Source organism: Argiope bruennichi, chromosome 8 (assembly GCF_947563725.1).
Source record: "Argiope bruennichi chromosome 8, qqArgBrue1.1, whole genome shotgun sequence".
Classification (NCBI taxonomy): domain Eukaryota; kingdom Metazoa; phylum Arthropoda; class Arachnida; order Araneae; family Araneidae; genus Argiope; species Argiope bruennichi.
In genome coordinates, this window is record NC_079158.1 from 53277960 (window position 1) to 53301096 (window position 23137).

General features: G+C 27.2%; 2 protein-coding genes across 2 annotated transcripts; one reads left to right on the plus strand and one right to left on the minus strand.

The window, feature by feature from the left end:
• On the plus strand, positions 1-11340 carry LOC129981545 (zinc metalloproteinase nas-15-like). The gene is made up of 6 exons (XM_056092418.1): positions 1-140; positions 2618-2673; positions 3538-3613; positions 6942-7059; positions 8649-8827; positions 11019-11340. Exons 1-6 carry the CDS (start codon positions 50-52, stop codon positions 11276-11278), a joined length of 780 nt encoding a protein of 259 aa, XP_055948393.1. The 5' UTR covers positions 1-49; the 3' UTR covers positions 11279-11340.
• A 1472-nt stretch (positions 11341-12812) lies between these two features.
• Positions 12813-23002, minus strand: LOC129981969 (astacin-like metalloprotease toxin 5). Its single transcript, XM_056093044.1, has 6 exons — positions 22653-23002; positions 21633-21679; positions 17998-18085; positions 16196-16313; positions 15082-15263; positions 12813-13108 (listed from the first exon to the last, which is right to left on the minus strand). Exons 1-6 carry the CDS (start codon positions 22741-22743, stop codon positions 12861-12863), a joined length of 774 nt encoding a protein of 257 aa, XP_055949019.1. The 5' UTR covers positions 22744-23002; the 3' UTR covers positions 12813-12860.
• Between the last annotated feature and the right edge of the window lie 135 nt (positions 23003-23137).

Below are 23137 nucleotides of genomic sequence, written 5' to 3' on the forward strand. Positions count from 1 at the left end.
CACGAGGAAGGTTATTTGTTCTTAGATTAATGTCTTTCATACCTGAATAATGATCCTTTCAATATCTCTAACTATCCTGTTGGCTGAATTATGTTATTCAGCTTTGCATTCTCATGGATCATTTCATCCATTGGAAAACTGTAAGTATTTGTTATGCTACTTATTTTCAATTTCATTTTCAATATTTCTAATTGGCACTACATTGCTTCATTAACAGTTAAATAGAAAAAATTTATTTCAGCATCATTTATATATCTAGTCATCACTATTTATTAAAAAAAAATTTCGTGAAAATTTCGTTCTTGAGTATTGAGAATTATCTGTATTTATATAAATGGAAGTGTGTGCGAGTGTTTATGTGCATATATGTCTGCGGTATCCAGAAAAATTTATCTCTATTGCAGTTATGAAATTTGACACACATGTAGTCATAATGGGGATTCAATGTACCTTGAAGTCTGAATTTTAAAATTTAATTTGCTAAAATTCTTACTTTATACATTGTGTTGTTCTAAAAGATTTCACAAGTGTATTTGCTGTAATATCGTTTGTACTGATTTCGGTTAAGGAAATTGAACAATTGAAAAAGAAAATAAGGAAATGTCATTTAAAAAAATAATTTAAAGATTTTTAAGAAATTTTTGAAAATAAATAATTGTTTTGAAAATTTTTAAGAATTGAAATTAAAATTCTTGAATACAATATTATAATTCCGTTATCTTTTAAAAATATTTTACGATGATTATTCAGACATTTATCTCTATTTTTAAAACAAGAATTATTAATTTAGTATATCCTTATTAATTAATTTTGTCGTTTGTATAAATAATTGTTTTCTTCATGGATTCAAACATTTTTTTTCACCAATCCGCGGATTATCTGCTAGGGAAGTTTCATTTCTTCCACATGCTAAATAAAAAAAAATAATAATAAAGAATCATAAAAATTACTTTAACATAATTTAAATTCAGAGATGGATTATCGTTTGCACGATATTTTTTAATTTCATTATTACTTGCTCTTTTTTCCGCACTTCTTCGTTTTAATTATTAGTTTTGATTTTTATCGTCTGTAGTTCAAGAGTCACTTGTAATAGCAATTATATAAATAAAAAAATAAGAATAAATAAATCCGCAAAATTAATCATAGTTTTTTTATTTCGTTCACATAGCTTTATTTTAGCCTTTTGTGATTTTGATTTCGCCGACTTCATCTTATTACATGCAAAGCTGGGCATGTTCTACTAACTTTATTATAAAGTAAATAGAGTTTATTTTGGTTTCTGCCATTGGTTTTTTTTTAATTAGAAGGATAAAAATTGATGAGAAATAATTAATAATAAATAAACAATAGCTGTTTGTACTTAATAAGTTCAGATAATCTTTAATAAGAGAAAAACGATCTTATACTGTTTTGTCCAAAAAAACAGCAAATAAATGTATATTTTATTTTATAGTTTTAAAAAAGAAACAGTTCTTTTTTTCAGATGTGTATTTAATCCATCTAGTTTTACTTAAATATTATTAGTTTAATATAAAAGGTTTTGTTTAATTTCGTTTTAAGGAATTTGTCATTAGCAATTTATGTGATAATAAGGTTTCTTTACATAATAATATAAACATTAAATAGTTGGCATCTTTTACATTTTTATTATTTCGTACAATTTTGGATGAGGAAAGAATGAATGTTTTAATAATTATTAACAAGTTTTAATATAAACATTAAGCAACGAGGTCTTTTTTTTTCATTTTTAATTACTTCATACTGTTTTGGGGAATATTAATAAACTAACAGAAGTCAAAATATAGAAATAACCATTGAAATAAATATAAAATTTAAATCTGGACAAACTAAATTAAAAACTATTTAATTTATAGATTGTTATTTTGGTATAAATGAATATTACACTGAATAAACCAATTCAATTATTTATGCATAATTTCATACTTACTGGTTTATGGTTATATTTCATAAGGTAAGGAACAGAAAAAAGGCTAATTATTTTATGTTTAAATATAAAGTAAAAAAATTTTTAAAGAGAATTTTTAAATTCTAATAAAAGTATGAATTAGTATTACAAAAGATCTGAAGATTAATATAAATCTTTCTTGGAGTCTATTCTTTTTCGAATCATAAAAGTAAAATGATGAGAAATTAATTCAGTTACCAAATAGTATATTCTTGTCTAACATAAATTAACCTCTGAATTTATTTTGTATAAGTAAAATGAATGCAGTTATTTACAAATAAACAGAGTCAAAAACAAAATAAAAGCATTTTCTTCTGTCCTATTTGTTGGTGGATACAAATAGATTCTCAGATTACATGAAATTGGTTTTAGTTTAATACAAAAATAAAAAAAAATTATTTACAGTACAAAGTATGAAAAAACATGAAACTGACTATTCTTAAGGAATAATGCAGAAATTCCAAGCGTTTTTGATTCGCACATGAATTGAAGCGGTAACTGAAACGTTGCCAGCTATGGAAAGAGGAACTCTTCTCCGCATTATAAATAGGAGAAAAAATTAAAGGGCGACAATGGATAAATGCACTGATAAAAATATGTGCAACATTTCTTTCTTACTTATTTAGCAATAAAAATTCTTTTATGCAGATAATTCAGATCTTTTTGAAGGAGACATTCTGCTACGAAATGGAACTTTCGGTAAGGTAAGACATTAAAACTTTTTTTAAAAAAAATTTGTAGTTTTTAGTTCCAAGATAAAATAGTTATTGTACCATTTTATATTTCTTGAGTTTTAGATATATAGTTTTGTTACAATGTCAGAAAATTATTATTGTAGTGAAAAATGTGAAGAACGATTTTTCGTATATTGATATTATAATTATAAAAATCATCCTTACCAAAAGGTTTATTTATTAAAAAAAAAGCTTTAAACTGTTTTTTAACAAAACAAGTAAAATTAACATTCTATTTAAATTTTATGTTTAAATTTATTCCAATTTTCATATTTTTTTATTCGTTTTATTTTATATTTTCAAAGAAAAATTATTAAATTATATAAAAAGTGTCTGAATTAAAAAAAAAATTGAAGTTAGCCCAAATATTAATGAAAATTTAGATAGTAATTTGAATTTTATTAATTTAAACATGGTCATATAGATATTTTCAAAATAAAAAAGACATTAAAGAAAGAAATGTATTTATAACTAATTCACTTGGCCAACTATTTAAAACTATTCATTTATAAAACTTATTTTTTCGAAGTTAAAGCTGAATTTTGAAATTAATAGCCGTCTTCTCTTTCTTTTAACTCTTTACAATTTATCTTCACATTCTTTTTGATTCTTATGAGTAAACATTGTTCAGCTGTTTAATATACCTATGATCATAAAGTGTATTTTTTTTTAGTATTTTGTTATTTATAATTTTTTTTACTGTTTAGCAATTTGGATTTCGCATTAGTTCCTTTGTTTACGAATATATTCACTCCTATAAAGAAAATATATTTATAATAAAGCATTTTGATATTTTAAATCTTTTGTTTTTACTTATTTTTTAAAATTTCTTAGGATAGGTATGCAACCACACACAAAGGGTTAAGATGGCCGAATGGAATTGTCCCCTACATACTGGATGAAATATATTGTAAGTAGCAGATCCTTGTATTTTATGAACAGTATATTCCATTTGAAGAACAAAATTTCCTGGTCATTTCTCATAATTGCTGAAATCAATAATACACATCATAAAAAAAAATAGATTTTACTTAAGAATAAATAACCATTCACTTGTGTAAGAGAATATTTTGATGTTAAAATTTGAGAAAATTAAAGGTGGGTTCACACACAGCCAGTTATCAGATTCAAGTCCCGCATGGGCAAAAAGACAATTGTACAGGCGGATAACAGCCAAGTTCTTGTCTTGACGGGCCAAATACTTGCTACTGTATAGTTCCTGCACATGCGTGGTCTTACTGGATAGATTGCAGCTGGGTGAATTTAAACCCTACTTAACTTTAATACCAAATTTTGCTCTCCAACTCAGATAATTATATAGTCACATTTAAATAAATAAGCAAAAACATTATGAAATAAGTACTAGAAATTCCAACTTCGAAAATGGCTAAATGCCCAACACAATTTAATATCTCGAAGGGAAATAAATAGTTTAATAAATAAAATCAAAAAAGCAGAAGCAATGTTAATAACGGCATGAGAAAAACTCATCAAAAAATTCTAGAAATTGCACGTACTCTAGTTTTTTATTTATTTATTTGTATGTGTAATCCACAGAGAAAGAGCTTTCGCGGATTTTGCTTAGTTCCAGTACAAGCAAATTAAATGAGATGGCGCTGCAGTCGTTTACCAAATATCAGAGTGAAGCCTCAGATTCTCTTTCTCTGGGATTTAATCTTTATTTTGGATGCGATGTTATAAGCGTTTCTTTTTCTTTCTTTCTTTTTTCTTTTCATTTTCTTCTCTTTTTTTCCTTTATTTATTTATTTATTATTTTATTTTTTTTGTCTTTAAAGATAAATTGAATTATTTTCGAAAACTACATTTCCTCAAATTTTATTTTATTTGCGACATTATATTAGATATGTTATAACGAATCTGCTGTGGAAACGTTGCTGATAAATAGTAATTATAAAATTGAGATCACGTAACATAAAATGGTTCTGGGTTTTAATGTTTTTAGATATAATCAAATATTTTTTTAGATTGCAGCAATACTGGAACAAAAATTAAATTTGCATGTTGATTTTGAAACTTTTACACGATAATATTCATAGTCTGTATATTATCTGTAATTGAATCATGTGTTATATATGATTTAAAAATCATACGAAAGGCAATGTATAATAGTTGAAAAAGGATTTTTCTGAATTTGAATTAGATTTTTGATTAAAATTAATCGAATTGCTAATTATTTATTACCGATTTTATTATTATTATTTATTGCTAATTATTATTTACCGATTTTATTTATATTATTTACTGATTTTATTACTACATTATTTACCGATGATTTCAAACCATATTTGTGCATAAAAATCTTTTTTACATCATTTTAAATTTAAAAAAAACAACTTTTTAGTGATAACAATTTTATAACCATAAATTTTTCTCTAATTTTAATAAATGCTTCAAAATATTTTAAAGCAATTTTAAACAATACTTTTTATCAATTCAATAATTTCGTTTGTATTTATGCGTTTTAAACTGATATTGCATTGTTTATTTGTTTTTTGCGTTTTTCTGTTGTTAATGGTAAATTTTAAAAAATAATATTAAGCTCACAGAAAGAAAATAAATAAATATACATTACTGAAGAAAGAAGTTTTAAATTTTAACAAAGTGAAATATGCTTTTTTGACATATTTTTGACAGAAATATGCTTTTTTGACATATTTTTCCTGTAAATTGCTTAATACAATCATTCATTATTTTCAAAATGCTACAGCAGATGAAGACAAGAAAAACAACCCGAAATCGGTGCATTATAAAGTTACTATGTTTCGAGCTAAACATTCGAAATCCTTTAAATTTTAACACAATTTATTGGTTTTTAACTATACTTTTTAAATATATAAATCATGTGTATAAAAAATGTTTATTATCTTGGATCTTGTCACCCACTTTGTTGAGATATGCAAGCCGTTTCATCAACAACACGATGCCAAAGAGAGAGACACAAAACTAATAGTAATTATATTGACGATGCAGCTGTTTTTCCGTACTTTTGAGCATAATGTGTACAAAATTTAACAAAAATAAATTTGCTGTAATATTTTTACTAAACTTAAATTATTTTTTGTGCCATTTTCGTAAAATTTTATTATTAGATTTAAAAAAAACGAGGGGAAATCGAAGCATAAAAGAAACCATATAAAACATTCTAAAAGGTTTTCCTCTGAAATTTTATGCTTGACATTAAAAGCTAATTATGGCAAAAATAAAATGATATGTGACAGCTTTTCTGAACTCTAATGTTTAATAATTATACTTATATAAAGATAAATTAGTAATATGCCTGTAAACATTTATGTTGTGATTAATTCCAAAAGAATTTTTTTTATTTATTACTTCAACAAACTATTATTCTAATTTTAGAAAAAAAAAGTATTTTTATATCTTTATTTTTATATCTTATCTTTATGTATGAATGATTATTTATGATGTAAAGCCATATTTAGGGCAGCTTGTTAAGAATAATATCTAGAAAAAAAAATTGAAGACTTTACTAGAAAAAAGGTGTTTTTGGTATGTTTGGTATGTTTTATTTGCGTTTTTTTATTTTGTTATAACATAAGTCAAAATAGTATTTCATAATTTATTTCTATTATTTTTGTTAATAAAATGTATGACATTAAAATAGCACTTTGTTTTTTTAAATTTATTTTAACCAATACATGCTTACTTTGAACTAATAAAAACTCTTGGCAAATATTAAAATTCTATTTCGAAACAGCAATGAGAATTTTCTGTAGCCGTTTCGTCTTCATTTTTATATTAGAAAATTAACGTAGCAGATAATAATTAGAAAATTAAAAGACATAGCAGTATTTACAATGCTTATAATTTCAAATAATTTAATTATATTTCCAATATAATAAATTATACTATTCAGTTTCATTACCAGTTACTTCTTTTAAATAATTTTATTTTATTACATTCATATACATATATAGACAAAAGAAAAATATTTACATCAATTTCTACCAATTAACAAAGATTTTCTTATCTTGAACGTGGACTCATGCTCATTTTTTTGCGTCGTAGCTTTTTTTGAATTTTCAATGGCTCGCTCCTTCCTACAAAATATCGCGATTTCTATTGTACTTTCGCATTCAAATTAATTCTTTAAAATTTAACACACCACACAATTAAAGCTTTTAAAGGAATTTATTTGAATTGTTGTAGATACACCCGATTTTATGAAGTACATATAATGCATTACTTTTTTTTTACAGCTGAGAGTGACATAGAACTGATTCGATCTACCATGGATAAGTTCGAAAAACACACTTGCATCAAATGGGTAGAAAGAACAGATGAAGACGATTACGTAGAAATATACAGTGATATGGGGTATTCGTACTGTGCTGTTGAATTTTTAAAATTACTTCGTTTTAAATAATATTCAATATCACTTATAGATTTTTATCTCTTTTAGATTTTTTAAAATAAAAATTGCAGTCTTAATTTGTCTATAAAAGATATTTTTATTTATATAATCATTGACTTCTAATTTAAACAAACTTTTTAAAAATATTAAAACTACACAAAGCAAGAAAATAAAACCATATTTTGTATTTTCAAATGAAAACAAAAATATATAATCATTTCAGTACAAAATAGTTATTATGGCTTGTTGATCACGATTTAAAATGTTGATTCTAAAGACATATGGAAGAGGGGGCAAGCGGTTTATAAATGTTGCATGTGTCACCTTCAGGCTTCTTTGTGTGTCCTTTATAAAGCCAATTAGGAAAAATAAAACAAATGCCGGGCGACATTCACACTTTCTAAGTCACTACTGATGACGACTGGGGAGAAGGGGGGATGGCTGTTATGTTCTGTGCTCTTTTTGCTTTCGCTACACACTATGATGTCTATCCAAATTTGCGGTCATGTTGCTTCAAAATCGGGCGTTCATATGACTAAACTAAATTAAAGAAGAAAATCCTGCAAAATTTTCAAAACTTTTTCTATTGATTTTACATATCGAATAAATTATACATAACGTTACAGAAAGCTACAACAGCCATTAACTTTTTTTTTTACTTACATAAGTTAAAATAATAAACTCAAAATTTGACACAATTGAAGTGGACATAAAGAGAATGAACTTTAAATTTACATTGCGTCTTTATATCAACAAAACACAAAAAAAGTACTTTTGCGAGATTTTTTTTATCTGTTTAGTTTATTATCTGTGGAAGTAATATAAAAGCGCGTGCTAGCCATAATATATCAATTTTTCATTTGTTTTTGGAATCATAAACATATTTATCTAAATATAATTTGCTAAAATTCATGGATGTTATCATGATTTGTTTTACAGATATTTTTGCAGTTGATTTTGCTTTCAGGGAGTAAAAATTTCAGATATGAATTTATTAAGGAATTCTTTATCGCTTACTTTTCGTATATGCAGACTTTCGTATATGAACTAATTAATGTGCATATAAAAATTATCTCAAGAATTTTACAAGTTTTTTAAGTAACTATTAATACTCTTATATGTGCATAGAATTAAAAATTTGATGTAATATAGAAACAAATTTAATAAATAACAAGTCCTGAGTTGAATGTACAGTTACACATTAATTTTTTTAAATATGTAAAATCACAATTCTATGTAGAATTTAAAAAATAATTAAATCAAGTCTAACAAAGATCAACATAAAATCTAAACAAAGATACTTGTGCAAATAATTCTTAAATTCCAAAGTGTGAGCTCGAGTACTTTGTTACAACAACCCTATTCTGTTATCAAAAATATTTACTTAAAAATATTAATAAAGTAAATTAATTAAGTCAAAATATAGTATAGTCTTGTTTAGGATTGAGCATTTCAAATTTTATATTCTTATGTATGGAAATGTACATATACAATTGTATAACGAAAACTGGAGTATTGCTTTTTTTATTATAAATGCTATTATTTATTATAGATGCTTTTCTGAGTTAGGGAAAGTTGGTGGAGTGCAATCTTTATCGTTGGAATCTGATACCTGCATGAAAAAGGGCGTTATCTTGCATGAAATGATGCATTCACTGGGGTTTTTGCACGAGCAAACTCGCTATGACAGAGATGACCATGTTCGTGTTTTGTGGGATAATATAGTACCTGGTATGCATATTTTTTCTCTCACTTCAACTTTTAAAATGACAATTATATTTTATATATTTTTAAAAGATAATTTAGCTTTTTCCAAATAACAGAAATTATCTAAAGCATATTTTAATTTTATCCTAGCTACTCTTCTTTCGAATGATTTGCAATTTGTTTTGTTAATTGTATGAAATGTATGTCACCGGTGCATGGTTAACTGAAGATAAAGCATTTTTTAGATTTCTTGATGGTATGCAGTTGTTTCGAAAGAGCCAAAATTTACGTCAACAAAATTTAATCATTTAAATGTTATTTATTAAGTCATTGTGTGAAATTACAGTAAATTTCAGTTGATACTCTAATAATTTGTTAAATAAAAATATTTAAAATAAAAATTCACTAAAAGGTGACGCTATTTCACATTAGTAAAAATTAAGTAAGATTATCTGTTTTGCAATATCATTATGATATTTTTATAGTATTAAAATGGCATTCAGAACATCAAACGATGTCTTGGAAATATCGATCAATATCTCTTGCTAAGAAACATATATTAAGTCACAGTAATACCAGCACATAAATATTTTATATACTTATTTGGAAAGTCTGCTCCTAGAATGAGCAAAGTTGCTTTAGTGGTAACTTCGCTCACACTTGCTTCAGTAATCTCTCTCTCTCTCACTCTTTTTTTTTTTTTTTGTTACTGAATCTGTTTAAATCCAGAACACGAAGATGAATCCTGTCTTCCGCGGTTGACTCAGATATATCTCAGGTGTCTTTCTAATAAACATTCTCCTTTGGAAATACTTGTAAACAAAAATCTCCCCGGATATTACGCAGAAAAGAAGGTTGGATTTTTGAAAAATAACGGTTCATCATCAGTGAATTTGTGAAATGCTACTAAGAGAGTTGTTATACAAAACAAGTAGTGTGGGTATGTGGGTCATTCTGCATGATAAGGATGTTCTATAAGCACTGATGTTGTTGTAGTTCTAGGAATAAGGATGTTGTTAAGGTTTTCAGAATATCATGATACTGACGTTCAGCAAATTTGAATTTCAGTTGCAGTGATTTCTTCAAAAAAAGCAGCCCAATGATGAACGTGGTTTTAACAACACAACAAACTTTTACTTTTTCAGGATTCAAAGTTGATTTCAAAAATTTCCGACGACCAAAATCGATAATCGAGAATTTTAATTTGTCCATTGAAGCAGAAAGATGATTTCTTCAATCCCTTACATCAAATATCATGCGAATAAGTAATTGAAGCTTTAAAATTTAGCAAATCTTTGAATCTACTTTAAGAAATGGATAAAAATGATTTCTTCTGTGAGATTAAACCGGCAAAATTCATTATATCGTTATTCGTATAGCTGAACATTTCATATCTCCAGCACAGGGTAAAATTGATACATTCATATTATCAAACGATCTTTTCACGATCTTTATTACAAATTTCACGATCTTTATTACAAATCTTTCTAGCAAGTAGATTTGACTCCCAGACGAATAATTTGTTCAGTCTTTTAAAATTATTTCATCATGTTGTATAAAATAGATTTGGCCCCTCGTAAATGTTTTTCTATGTCTGAATTTTTAAATAGGTACAGCAGAACTTCTTTGGTTCTTATAGAACAATTTTATTGGTAAAGAATTAAAATCATTAAATTATATTTACACAAGATCTAACTTCTTTTTTTTTATCTAACGAATAATGCCAATGCGAAGGTTGTCTATATGGTTGTTCCCCGTGATCTGGGCGTCCCGGGTTCGAATCCCGGTTCGGGCAAGGTTGTTCTTCATCTGTGTTCTATCTGTGAGGTGTGTGAATGTGCCCCCCCCCCCTGTAAAAAGCGATAGTGCAAGCGAATGTGTGTGTGTCGTCTTCATATGAGCTAGAAGTCAGATTTCTGTCCTCGGGTGGTCAGGGATCTTTACCCTCAGAAGCTACTGCATCCCCTTTCTGTGGTAACGCGGACACGACATCATCATCATCAACAACAACATTCGTGTTACAACACTATTAATGTAATTTAATAAATAATTTGATTAATTTATATTAAATAAAAGTCAAGCCCAGGTTTTGAGCTCTGTTCAAATTTTGTTTCATTTGGGGCAGTAAAATGCATTCTATAGCCCAATTGAATTTGTGAAAATTTTCTCTCTAACTCTACATCTCAAGATTCAAACTGTGATTTAATATTTTTAGGTATGGAACCAAATTTTTCAAAGATGCGTCCTTCAGAAATTGACCTCTTGGATCTTGGCTATGATTATGAATCTATAATGCATTATGGGGCCTATATGTTTGCTCTAGATCGATCTTTGCCTACATTGAAACCTTCGAATGAACATGTACCGCTGAGGCAACTTGGTTACGGGCAGGCCCAAGGTGTTTTCTCAGAATTGGATATCCAAAAAATAAACAAGTTTTATGAATGTGATTTGCAAACTAATGTTTCGTCTTAATATGATCTTAGTTATATTTTCTTGTATATTTGTATCATAAAATAAAAACCAAATTTGAATTATGGTTTTGGAATTAAATTGTTAGTGTATAGCTTGTTAAATATCAGAGATTTTTTTTTTTTTTTTTGTTGAAAAGCATCTTTGTACAAATATATAAACTGTAATATTTTGCACACGTTGTGAAATACCCTTTCCACAAAAAATTATTAAAAAAAATTGGAACATTTTCATATGTTTCCATCATAATCACTTAAAAAAACTTTACTATCTTAACTTAATTCTCTTCTCAGTTGCTCATAATTAAAATTGATTTTTAATTTCCCGTTTATATTGGTCTCAGGATAATTAAATCTTAAAAACGTTTTAAGGGATGTGTGATTTTTCATATCATTAATATTCATTATATTACATCTAAATGTATATTTTCGTAGCTATAATTAAAAAAAAACATTGGAAGTGTCTCCCCAAACTCATCTTTTTAATAAATTTGTTGTGCCAGAGAACGCTTTACATAGTATTGTCGTACAATAGTTACGAAATGTTAACTTTTGACATGAATTTAGCATTTTTACGGAATCTATCGTGTCATCCTTAGCCATTTGTTTGGCAGTTAATTTCTGGCATGCGTTTGAAGTATCTAAAAATCAAATTTTTGTTTTAGACACGTTTTGAAACAGAAATTTGATACACAACTGCAATTGTAGTCACAAACCCCCAAACCAAATTTGATATATTTAAGACCTTGCGTTTTTGAATTATCAAGTTTACATGCTTTTGAAAGTACAAATCGCCATACATGCAACGTCTTGTTGGGTTTAGCTCAAAATTTGACAGATGTTTACTCTAAAGATGTTAAATTTATTTGCTGAATCTTATCTATCTAGCTCTCTTCATTTTGTAGTTATCGTGTGAACTTATATTCGAAATGCCATACAGACGGACTTCCTTTGAATATATTTTATTCAGAATTTAAATGAAAGCTGCTGAAAAAATTTGGTGAAAAGACCGTGTTCCGAACTTCAACCATTTTGTTGAAACCGTTTTTGAGTTATCTTTGCCACAGACAAACAGACAGACGCAAGGCCCTTTTTCAAAAATGTGTTTTTCGAACTCAAGAAGGTTTAAAACATGGAGATTCGTCAAAATCTCGAATTCGAATTTTTTGACGATTTCTGTGCTTTCTCTATATTACGTATACACGAAAATAATTTAAAAATATTAGTTTTTTTTTTTTTTTTTTTTTTTTTTTAAAGAAAACTTTTTAAAAATATTTAGAATATTTTTAATGTCATTCCTGAGAAAATGCATTGAGTAATTTATCATAGTTTATATCAAAAACCTAAATGACCTCGTGAATAATTGAATTTCTGTGAAAGATACATGATTCGATTTGCAGAAAAGAGTGGCTTATTAAATCATTGATCTGTCGGACGAACATTTTTGATACAATTTTTGTTAAAGTATCTTAAAGAGTTATGATATATTGCTTAAATGAAATATTTTGTTCTTGTACTAAAATTAATAACTACAAAAGATTTAAAATAGTATAATTTATTTACAATTGATTAACATATAAACTTCATCATTTGATATTATCACATTCATATAACGCTTTTAATTTCTCTCTATCAGTATTCGTTAGTACACCTATCGCCTTGGCCTTACCCAAATCTCTCAATCGCACATTTGGCTTCTTTGGCTTCATCGTAGGCAACTTTGGCGCCTTGGAGAAGGCATATGCGTCATAGTGCATCACTGACCAATAATCGTAAGGAAATTTTACAAAGTTTTCAGCCTCAGGAAGATGCATTTCGAAGTTTGCCTTTTTTTCTGTAGAGAAAAAAAAATTATCAAACGTGAATCATTCTTTTAGCAGAAAACTTTTCAGTCTTATAAAGAATGTGCTGAAGATTGGTTTATTGTCAGAAGAAAGAAAAATATTAATAAAACAGTTTTTTTATTAATTATTTCTTCCTAATTTACCTTTTCATTTCGATTTAAAGGAAAGGACAAAGTGAGATTTGGTAAAATGTCTTCTAATGTATTTAGTAATAAAAATTTGCGATTTCAAAAATAAAATTGCGCCCCACTCTCTATTTTCTAATAAAAAAATAGCAAACTAAGCGACAATGTTTAATATTGTTTTTTTATTTTTCGAATGCGTTTGACTCTGCTAAGATATCTTTTCCTAGAAGAAGTTGGAACCTCAAATATCCGGAAAAGAAACAGAAAGAAAAGAATAGGGAGAGAAATTATTATTTGATTCGATCATCTCTCGCATTTGATTTTGTTTTCTTGTTTTTCGAACTCAGTTACAACTTCTTACTCTGAAAGAAGAGGAGGGGATGGATGCCCCATGAGTACGTGGATGAGAATTCGCCGGATAAATAATCTGTTTCTCGCTCCTAATAATGATGTGGGGTTGGATTATTTCATTCTGACAACGGAACACATCTCCAGTGGAAGAGAATGGGCAATATTAGAACTTCACCTTCAATATTTGAGTGTTTTTACAACAATAATCATTCATTTAAACCTTGGATGACTCGGCAGGACCGTTGTCGTTGTCCTGCTCAGGGAGTACTTTTTGGTCGGTTCGAAATACAACGAATAATTAGGCGACCAGAGGAATTAATTCTTTCTGGTTACAGGTATTTTTGTAATGATACTTGTATAAACAACAAGAAATATTAGAATAAATGAAGTGATGAAAATTGAAATAATACTGTTATCGATTTTATATGGCCAACGCCATTCAGGATCATTTTCCAATTTGGAAATGATGCCATAGACATATCATTGTTATTCAATTATTAAACTTGATATGTAATAAAACTCGATGAATTTGTTTTCATATGTTTCTAAAAGAATAAATAACAGGTTAGGTAATTTTTTGAAAATTTTTAATCTTTAATTTTGAAAGAAAAATTTGGGACATCTATCTTCTAAAACTGGACGAAGAGAGTAATAATTAATATATTTCATGTATATGTTCTCTGTGTTAATTATTATATTTTTTGCTCCAACCATTACTAAATTTAAACATCATATATTTGAAATAAATTTATTTACATCCAGAATATCACCTATTGAAAATTTTAAAGTTGAAATTGAAAACGATTTTTCAAATAAAGATAACCAAAGAGTATAAAATGAATCCTTTTTTTACACATAAAATAGACAAAAAATATATCTCAATTCCTTACTTCCAAAGGGCAACATATATCTTAGGAAAAGAAAACGGGCCTTAAAACGCTATTTTTTCCAGATAAAGAATTTCAAACTTACACCATTAGATCTCTCAATAAGTCCAATGCTCTATTTATTAGAATTTTAATTAATTAAAAATTAAGTTGAAATCTGATGTTTCTTCGCTGTCTTGTCAGAAAATATTAATTAGCACAAAAATGATTTTTACATGTTTCAAAATCCAAAAAGAATATCTATCTTTTTAACGATACCAATTTTATCTTGCAAATTTAATTCGCCAAATTTTCAACAGCGTGATTTTCATTCCATTGTTGGAAGCTAAAGAAGAAGAATTCGATTTAATATCTTAATACTTTACAAAATGAATAAATAAATCAAGTTACAATAGCGATACAATTATAAGAATAGCACAATTTTAATATCTAATCTGAAAGAATTATGAAATTATATCTAACTGGTTTACTGAAATTAAATATAACCAATATCCTCGTCGAAACAGCTGATCGCTAAAGCTACTGGTATTTCGTATTTATACAGTACCCGTAATAGGTATAGAAAAAACGGCAAAGAAAACAAATTTATGCAGTTCTCACCTTCATTCATGACGTTTTCCCACAAGATCTCGATATATTCATCTCTGTCGGAGCGGGAATGCTCATGCCAAAATCCTAAAGCGTGCAAAAATTCATGAAGGATAGTTCCTTTATTGATGCATTGTGGAACGGAGAGTGACAATGTCTGTTGTGCACCTTGCCGCCCAATGTAAGACCAGCATCTACGCTTTGAAGAGAAGAAGAAAAAACTTATTAGAAAACACAAACGCCATATTGAAATAATTAATAATAATAATACTTAATATTGAAGGTAAATTGAGAAAGCAAAAAATAATTATTTAAATAGAAATTGTTTTAAAATGGATTAAAAAGTATAAATTATTTCTCTTAGCCCCATACAGATTTATAATCCTGTACAGAATACTCACCCCATATATATTGTCTTGAAAATTTAGGATTGTGAATTTTTAAAATCCATATTGAGTATAAATTTGTATGAAGTTATTATCTATTATCGAAATTGTTTTAACTTTTGATCTTTTTTAAGAATGTGATATATTAATTTTTTTATTCAAATAATTCTTTTTGTTTTTTTAATCTTGCATTTATGAAATTTTGCAATTGATTTTAAACTAACTTCCCGATGAGCTAATGATTTGGCATGGCGCCATCTGTCGGCAATGAATATTGTTAATTGATTGTAAAATTTGTACCAAACAGGCAGACAAAGAAGCGAGTTAATATCGCATTGCCTCTGAGTTCTAAACTATGTTTAAAGTTTCAAGTATCTAGTTCATTTAGAAGTTAGTTTAAAATCGATTCAAAGATTTATACCGAAACAGAGAAACAGAACAGAAAGCGAATTAAGGAAAACTTGTTAAAAAAAAGTTCATTATTCCAATTAAATATAATTTATCACTGAAATCAACAGTGCAAACAAAAAAGACTAAGAAGAGAATCTTCGCGTTCTATTATTAAAGACTTCATTAAAATAAATATATTTTTCATTTAATTAAGTATATTTCAGTTCTGTTCACATTTCTTCTGATTAAAGCAGAACTGAAAGTTTTAAGTGATGTTCTGATTTTCATTTTATTCTCACATTTGACAATGCAAGTGCTGTAGTCATTTGATCGCGTTATCTATTACTTACCCGCCGAAAGGGGTAATATAAATATAATCCTTTTCATGTTTCCTCCGCACAAACTTAATGCAGGTTCCTCTTTCAATTTCCAGTATGGCTTCCCGAATTACATATAAATCCCACACACCTGAAATAAGTTAAAGAGAGTTTTCAAAAATCATTCGCGTTTGTTAATGATAATTGAAAATCTTAAAGAATATATTTTGGACAAGCGAACGAATGAAGTGAGTGAACATATATGGATGATATCATTTTTAAATTGGGAAAATTTAACTATTTTTATGGCTTCGGTTTTTCATTTTATTGAAATGTGCACTTTTTTTGTAGTTAGAATAGTTAAAATTTATTCATTAAAATTTTTGTTCAAGGATTTCGAATCAGAAAATATTTAAAGATACAATTTAAGAAAAAAGTATGCAATAGTTTATATATGGGCAAACTATGCAAAAGTATATAGTTTTTAACAAATTTTGATTTACACTTCAACATGGGGTTATACATATATATATATATATATATATATATATATATATATATATGTGTGTGTGTGTGTGTGTGTGTGTGTGTGTGTGTGTGTGTGTTTGTTTGTGTGTGTGTGTGTGTGTTTGTGTGTGTGTGTGTGTGTGTGTATGTGTGTGTGTGTGTGTGTGTGTGTGTGTGTGTGTGTGTGTGTGTGTGTGTGTGTGTGTGTGTGTGTGTGTGTGTGTGTGTGTGTGTGTGTGTGTGTGTGTGCATTGGTGTTCTATAGGGAAAAGCGTTTGGATTACAGACACCAAATTTGATACAAATATACTTTAGAGCCTCTGAATGCAACTGCTAACAATCTTTCAAAAAATTTAATTACTGATTTAAGTAATTAAAAACTGGATATTTTTTCCTCTTTAATTTCCAAAGGAATTTTTAAACAAAAATTATACTACACCATTTTATAAATCAAGAGCTCTTCTTTTCAATTATACTAATATTTCTGTACAATTTTCTCTAATTTTAATAAATTTTTAAAGATATTTTTTATGCATAATTTGCAACCATACTTTTCTGTTTAACAATGAATTTTAAATATTTTCATTGTTTTAGAAGATATTTAATCTTCTATTTTCTTTCATTGCTGAAAGTTAAGAAAGATTCAATTTTTTTTATCTGCACAATTTACATGAAGAATTAAAAAGTGAAGTTACAATACTGCAAAATAAAACATGCAATTAGAAAATAGATACCTGAGGTTTATTTTTTAATGATATTATGGAATTTATTTTGCGTAGATACACTGTATCATGTTGATACAAGTATCATCTTGATACTTTATATCATTATCACTCAATCCTAGCGGAAACTAATTGCTGATAGTGATACGAATATAATTTCAAATTGGCATTTCGCTTCTAGAGATGGACAATAATGTATCGACCTTGCTACTTTGTATCAGTCCCGCAAAAGTATCAGGTATACAAAACTGATGCAGAAGAGAAGTATCAGGTACTCGGTATCAATTTTTGGTTTCAATTGATAATCTGCTTGTATTATTTAGTTTCGATCGGATGATACCAATTCAATCTGATACAAATATTATATCAGCTTTAAACAGCTTTAAAATTTAGCTCATCGTTGTATATTACTGTTTCAGAGTGTCAAAGGTCAAAATTTCTGAAATTTCAGTATAATTTTGAACAAAAATAACACATTTTTTCTATTTTAATAATCTATCAGTTACCAGAACCAATTTTCGGAAGAAATATGTGGAGAATAGAATGGAATAAGTTTTTTTAATCATTTTTTTTTCTTCTAAAACGTAGCTTAACCCACATACTTACTATAAATAGTTTCGTTTAAGTCATAGAGAACCACAGCACGAGGCCATCTTTTCTCCCGCATATCTACAAGTGGGCCATCACGACGGTCCTGTAAATAATAGAAAAAAAAGTGAGATGATGATACAAAAAAAAAATGTTCTAAATTGAATATTCAGCTATTTTGTTGAATGATCCATAATGAAAATTTCACAGAGGTATTGCATGCAAAAAGTATACTTTTCTAAAGTTCACCCTGATAAAAAAAGATGTATACGAGGTTATATAATAAAGTAGGATTTCTAATTTTCATTAAACAAAATGTAAAAGACTCAGTAAATACTTTTAATCTCTACTAATAATGAAGAAGTACGCGAGTCTGTTAGTTTGTTCGTGTTCCACAGGGAAGACCATTTCACTTAGAGTTATTAAATTTAGTATCGATATATTTTGATGAGCGGTAATGTGATTTTTTCAAAAATTGTAAATAGCATTTTAGTTAATGAAAAATTAAACGAAAAGCTAGCGTTTTTTTTAATGATTTCCCTAAGCATGTAATTGCAGAAATCTGATTTCAACACCATTTAAAAATTTAAATTTTTTGATAAAATAGATTTAATTGAGCCAATGTTTCCTGAATTGTGGTAATTTTTTTAAAAAAATATTTTTACACATTGTTTTTTACTCAATTCTATTATAAAATTTCATATACACAATAAACAAAGCAGTTACAAGGCTAGTAAAATAACATCACTAGATATCTATTACAATTTGATGATTAAAAATATTTTAGTGAGAGAATACGTAAAAAAGTTAATTGAAATTATACAAGCCTGTTTTCCTGGCAGACAAATTGGTCACCAGGAATGAATCTCGAATTCATGTATATTATGATGTATTTTTATGCATTGCATAGTAATAAAAAAACTTTAATGTTAACTTCTAGATCATTACATGACATTACTTTGAATTAGGATATATAAATGGGCAAATAATGCTGTTTTTATTTAATTAAATTACATAGTCTTGCTTATTTGTAAGAATATTGCATATCCTCATCATTAACTTGAATTTAAATTCAAAATTTTAACTTGACGTTATTGACAAAAACTTTCTTGAATGACTATAGAATGGAAATGTAAAGTCTGAATGACTTTATCCTTAGTTCCAACTACAGCTCATTTCTTAAGGTGCAGTCCCCTTTTTCGAACTGTGCTATCTTCAAAAAAGACCATCAAATAAACCATCTGTGTAGGTAAGTCTTTAGTTCAGCAGATAATTTTTTAAGCCCTAATAATCAAATTGATCCCACATATGAGTCAAACTAATCACATGACCTTGGAAAAGTTCAGGTACATCATGCGAAAAATCAGCTATGTTTTGTTAGAATAAAACTGAAGCAATAAAGTCAAACAAGAATTATAACTGGCATGCGAGTTCCTCGTTAATTAACTAATTGCATCTGAATAATAGACATTTTTACCAAATTAAGATTTAAATTTATGTATAAAAGGGTATTTTTGCATCGCTTGTTTGTATTTTAATTAACAAATAACTTCTTATCTAATATTTTGATTCATAAAATATTGCAATCCTTTCAACATAGATGAATCACCGAGAGTGACTCAATTCACGCCAATTTCTATTGAAGTATCATTGAAGTGAAGTTTCCACTTGAGGATTATCAGCTTACGATTGAAGTTTCAATTTTTACAAGTTATTTTGTTCTGTACCTTAATATGACTCAAGATGAAACTGGCCGAAAAATGTTATCTAAATTAACATTCTACAACGCTGTGCTATATGAATGAGCCAATATTCCTCCTACAGGATGATCAATAATTTCCGAAATAAAATTTGCGGATTAAATTACGTGCATTTAACGCATTTCAATTAAATATGAATTAATCTCTTCCTCCGAAAAAACTATTATGACGAAATCTAATTATTAAATCTAATTAAAATTCTACGGCAGGACGCTAAACCGTGTTGTTGTGGTATATTTATACGTGGAATTCGGAGGGTAAGGTGAACTATCCTAATTGATGAATTTTTGAAAAATGGCCTCCGTATGTACAACATAAGCATTTTAAGTGCATGAATGGAACTAAGAATATAATTATTGGTCAAGATTTGAAATGGCAATTAAAAATTCTAAATACTACAGATATCAATAAAATAAGTTTAGATGCTTAATTTTCTAATAATTCTTAATTTTTCGAAACAAAAAATTGCGTCTTGCTTTGTTAATTTAATCTGAAAAATTGTTCATATTTTAATAAAAAGTTTTTCCCTGGCTATATGAAACATTCCAAAATATAAGACTATATAAGACATTTTTATTATAATTCCGAAAGTGTAATGACTCAAACACTGAATATATTTTTTCCTATTAGAATGATAGATATATAATAACTTTGCTTGTAATAATAATTAAAAAAAACTTCTTATATTCTTATTCCCATATTTATATCTTAATCGTGATGAAGTGATGAATTGCTAAGAATATATTCACAATATTTGTAAATTGGAGCGATTGTATAGAGAATGTAAACTACTTATCTTATGATTTCTATCTAATTTAAAGAACTTTACAGATTTATCTAATAAAAGATAAATAAATAAATCGAACTGATTGCACTTTAGAAACACTCTTTGACATTCGCGATTATTTAGTTTGCAATCTATGGCGTACTATTGAATCATTCAAATGCTCAGATAAGCTTTTTATTATCATTTGCTTACCTCAGAAGTCTCAGTGTTGTTACGATTATCAAAGCAATAACATTGATTCAAGGTTATTCAATGGCTCTTGAAAAAGTTACACAAAATGATAATTCTATTATATGCCATTATGGTATCGAAAATTGACTGCCTGTAACCGATGGAAAAATGGTCTGGATTTATTTCGAATTTTAATTTCATTTCATTTGTATAAACCTTTAAAATTTTTTAAAAGTTTACAATTACATTTAATGTAAGGAGTAAAATAAACGTGAATTCTCTCTCCATTCCAAATTTGATTATATTTACATAATGGCCAGATATCCTTGATTAGCTTGTACTGTCTTGATTTTAAAATCTTTTTGATGGATTGAAAAAAAAACAACTATCTTTCTATTTTCTCACAAAATATTATAATATAATTATTACATTTCCCATTATAATATATAACTGTAATTTGTATTTTTATTATGTAATTTTTAGAAAATAATATTAAAATAAACTAATTGTTTTTAAAAAAGTCAGTTTTGGTGAAATTCTACTTTTTCCCAACTTCTATTAAAGTTAACATACCGAGATATAATCAAAGTGAAATAATTATCCTTACGGCAAAGTAGAAAAAAGAATTATCAAATTACATTGAATATTCATGCTTCTGTATCTATTCTTGCATTCCCCCCCCTAAAAACGCTTTATTAATTACCCTATCATTTCCCCTATTTTCTGTACTTTTCCTAAATTTGTTAATTTTTCTAAATTTCCTTTTCCTAATTTTTTAAGATTTTATCCAATACCTTTACAATTCCTTCTAAACTATTTCCTGGCTTACACATCCTGGCTTTAGATCGACTCGGATTTACTTTCAGAACATTTGGCTAATATAAATTAATAAACAGCACAAATCATGAATTTACCAATTCATAAATTGTACTCACCCATGGATCTTCATTTTCACCTATCATAATATCGCCATCAATGATAGCTGAAATGAAAGGCATATTTCAATATCAGAACGAAACGTTTTTTGATTTTGTATTCAAGGTTTTACTTTAATAAAAAAATCAAAAGCTAATTTCTAAACAATTAATGGATAGCATTATTTTCTAACTGGGAAAAAGCTTTTAAATAACGTAAAGAATTAGTTAAATTCGCAAAACCCAGAGCTATAAACTAAACCAGGCATAAATAAATCACTGTGTATTTTTTATATTGATTTGATTTTTTATTAAATGCAAGTTAATGTAAACTAGTATTATAAATCGTAAACCAATGAGTGGAATTTTCGATATTTTCTATAATACATATAAGTTATGTAGTGTAATATATTATAATTTATGATTACAGAAAACATAAGTCTTGATGTATATTATATTTAGTTGCGATGAAATGTTTCCTTTTATCAAAATATAAATTAAAAAGTAGAATTTGATATCGTTCTGTATTTTATAATACGAAAAATTCTTAATGAAGAAAATAGAGCTATATGTATATTTCATATGCAGTTTCATCACGTATTCATCACGTACACGTATTCATTTACCTCATTTCTGTCAGATTCGAGACATTTTTTAAAAATTAGTTTATAGAAGTACCTGAAGAACATAGAATCCGAATATTCCTATTTAGTTGAGTAACAGATAGCTGAACGAATAAATTCTTTTTATTATATCAGATTAATGTTCTAGATCGAACGTTGTAAATTTAAACTAGAGAAAACAGGTAATTTCCAAAAACCAATTATTTACAAAAAAAAAAAAAAAAACATAAATAAAATAATTCTCAAAAAAGGTTAAAAATTAACCTCCAATAAAAATTTCTAAAATCGAACATTTTGAAAAAGAGAACAATATAACTATCACTAAATAAATCATTTTTTGGAACGAAAAAAATGAAAAAATTTAAAAATTCAGTGTAAAACAAAAAATTAATCATTGTCTCTCTTTAATAATACTTACTGCCCGGTAATAAATCATTTTCAGAAGCAAGCAATCCAGAAAACGTGATCCCAGAAAATATTATCCAAAAGAAAAAAGTGTTTATTTTCATTGTCTTCTATTTATGTTTCTTCCCTTAAACCATTCCAATTACTATGCGTTGAACTAGCTCCCAACACAATATCTGTCATTTTTCAGGCAATTTTTCTGATTTATCAGCAGCTGAAAGAAGTGTGCATGATAAACTAGTCAGGTGCAGCAACGTAAAAGAAAACCTCAATTATTCATATTGATAAATAAAAGTAATCTCAGTTTGATAAATTATTCTTGCCTTGCTTGTTGTTGCATTAGAAACTGTTTTGCCTTTGCATCCGGTATCAAAATCCTGAAATGTGTTTCGGATTTACCCAAAAAAATCGAAGATTGATTGTTTTGCTAACAACAAACAAATAAAAAAAATAAGATAATGCTGCTACTCTTTATATCAAAGGAAATCTTCAAACTTG